This window comes from Arachis duranensis, chromosome 4 (genome assembly GCF_000817695.3).
Source record: "Arachis duranensis cultivar V14167 chromosome 4, aradu.V14167.gnm2.J7QH, whole genome shotgun sequence".
Taxonomy (NCBI): Eukaryota; Viridiplantae; Streptophyta; class Magnoliopsida; order Fabales; family Fabaceae; genus Arachis; species Arachis duranensis.
In genome coordinates, this window is record NC_029775.3 from 34,457,652 (window position 1) to 34,459,510 (window position 1,859).

Genomic DNA, 1,859 nt, shown 5'->3' on the forward strand with positions numbered 1-1,859 from the left:
TTTATCCGACTTTAAACCCGATGGAATCACACCAAAAAAATTTCTAAAATATTCGAATTTTCGAGTAGGGCCGGACCTGCACACACCTACCGTACCATCCATTCCAAAGATAACCATCTTTCCGTGCAGTGAATTGTTATGACATATTTTTTAACAGTTATATGCTCAAATGTGACTAGATACAAAGTAATTAACTTGAACTGATTCACTTTAGACGTTAATAAATTCATCTTTAGAATATGTTGTATTAAAAAACATGAATTATGTTTCGAAATTAATTTTAATATTTAAACTTTTTGGTGGACAATTAACTTTTTTTTTCAATTTGATGGATTTTAATTGACAGTATAAACAAGTTATCCATTTAGATTATCAATAACTTTAGATTATGAAAAATAATTATTTTTGTTGTTTATCTAATTTTTTTTACACATATATGAAAATATAATTTTAGAGGAATTTTCCATTCATGTCAAATCGAACACTTTTTTTATTTTTGTTTTTTCTTTTTATTTATAAAACCTTAGAACATAATTTTTCAAGTTTTGAAATCGTTTCCTATTTACAGAAAAGAAATCAGTTAATTTTCCCACTCTTTTGATCATATAACCATTCCAAATTTTTAACCACCACAGACAAAAATTTATTTTATTTTATATCTAGTATTTAGATGTGTGCATTGATACCTCATCATTATTGTAGTGTACAACATACATTTCAGTATTTCACATCTCCCTTGAGTTTTAGCTATATGTATATATACTTATATTTTCCGCTTTCACATTCACTTTAGAACAAAAGAAGCAGCAACATGGAGCTTACTGGCATGATATCATGTTGCATTGATTACACTAGAATCCTCTCCACTAAGGTAATTAACTAATTATACTCCTGTTATTCTCTCCGCCTGTCTCTTATCATCATGTGTGTTTATGAATCATAATCTTATAACCAACTAGAAGAGACTAGAATATGTAAGAAGGGTTAATGACATGTATGATGATATTGATTAAAGGATAATGTGAAGAAAGAAGAGAATTACATTCCTGGAAAGGTCAAGAATGGGGAAGTGAAGTTCTACAAGCTTAAGAGATTGGCTCCTCCAATTGTGGCTGCTCTTCTTGCCTTATCTCCTATCTCATCTCCCCAAGGTGACGTGTCAATCAATCCCACTGCCGCTCTTCTTATGCCTGGAATTACTGTAATGCCCCTGCTATATTTCTCTAAATTGCTGCTATATTGATAGATATATATTATTTTAAATAATTTTATTTAAATTTAAAAATTAAAAGATAATGAAAAAATTATATAATAATTTAATTATCTTTTATTTGTATTTACTTTTTTAATGATCAAATTTTTATATTAGTATTTTTAAGTGAAATAGTATTTTGAATTTGTTTTATTTAATAGTTTGTGGGTGGGTCTTGACGAAATTGCATGGACTATCCATTTTGTCACTTTTAATTCTGCATTATTAATTAAATATTATTTAAGTATATTTTTTTTATCAAATTTAAAAAAAATTAAAATTTATTTTTAATATTTAATTTATTTTAATTTTGTTTCTAGTATTTTAAATAAATTTCAACATTAAAATTCATTTTTCAGTAATCATGTGAAGTCAAACGTGAGATTAAAAGTTGAGGTGTGAAAGTAGTTCAGTAACGTCAACGATGAAGAGTAGAGTAGTACGGTAGGGATGGAAAATAGTACACTAAAATTTGAATTTTTAAAATTTTAGATTATTTAATAGAGTAAAGTGTAATTTTTTTATTTTTTATTTTTGTCTTATTTATAAAATAAGTAATTAAAAATCATATTTTATTTTATAAAATAAAATTTAAAAGATCTAAATT

At 25.8% G+C, this 1,859-nt stretch overlaps 1 protein-coding gene across 3 annotated transcripts in view; it reads left to right on the forward strand.

Annotated features, from left to right (window-relative positions):
• Positions 1-614: 614 nt before the first annotated feature.
• Positions 615-1,859, forward strand: part of LOC107484103 (cytochrome c6, chloroplastic) — a 9,220-nt gene continuing 7,975 nt past the window's right edge. The window contains exons 1-2 of one of the 3 annotated variants that reach the window (XM_052259822.1): positions 615-871; positions 1,016-1,151. In XM_052259822.1, coding sequence (XP_052115782.1) covers positions 812-871; positions 1,016-1,151 — 196 coding nt within the window. In that variant the 5' untranslated portion in view covers positions 615-811. The remainder of the gene's footprint in view (positions 872-1,015; positions 1,152-1,859) is intronic. The other 2 variants (XM_016104721.3, XM_016104720.3) reach the window with 2 other exon arrangements.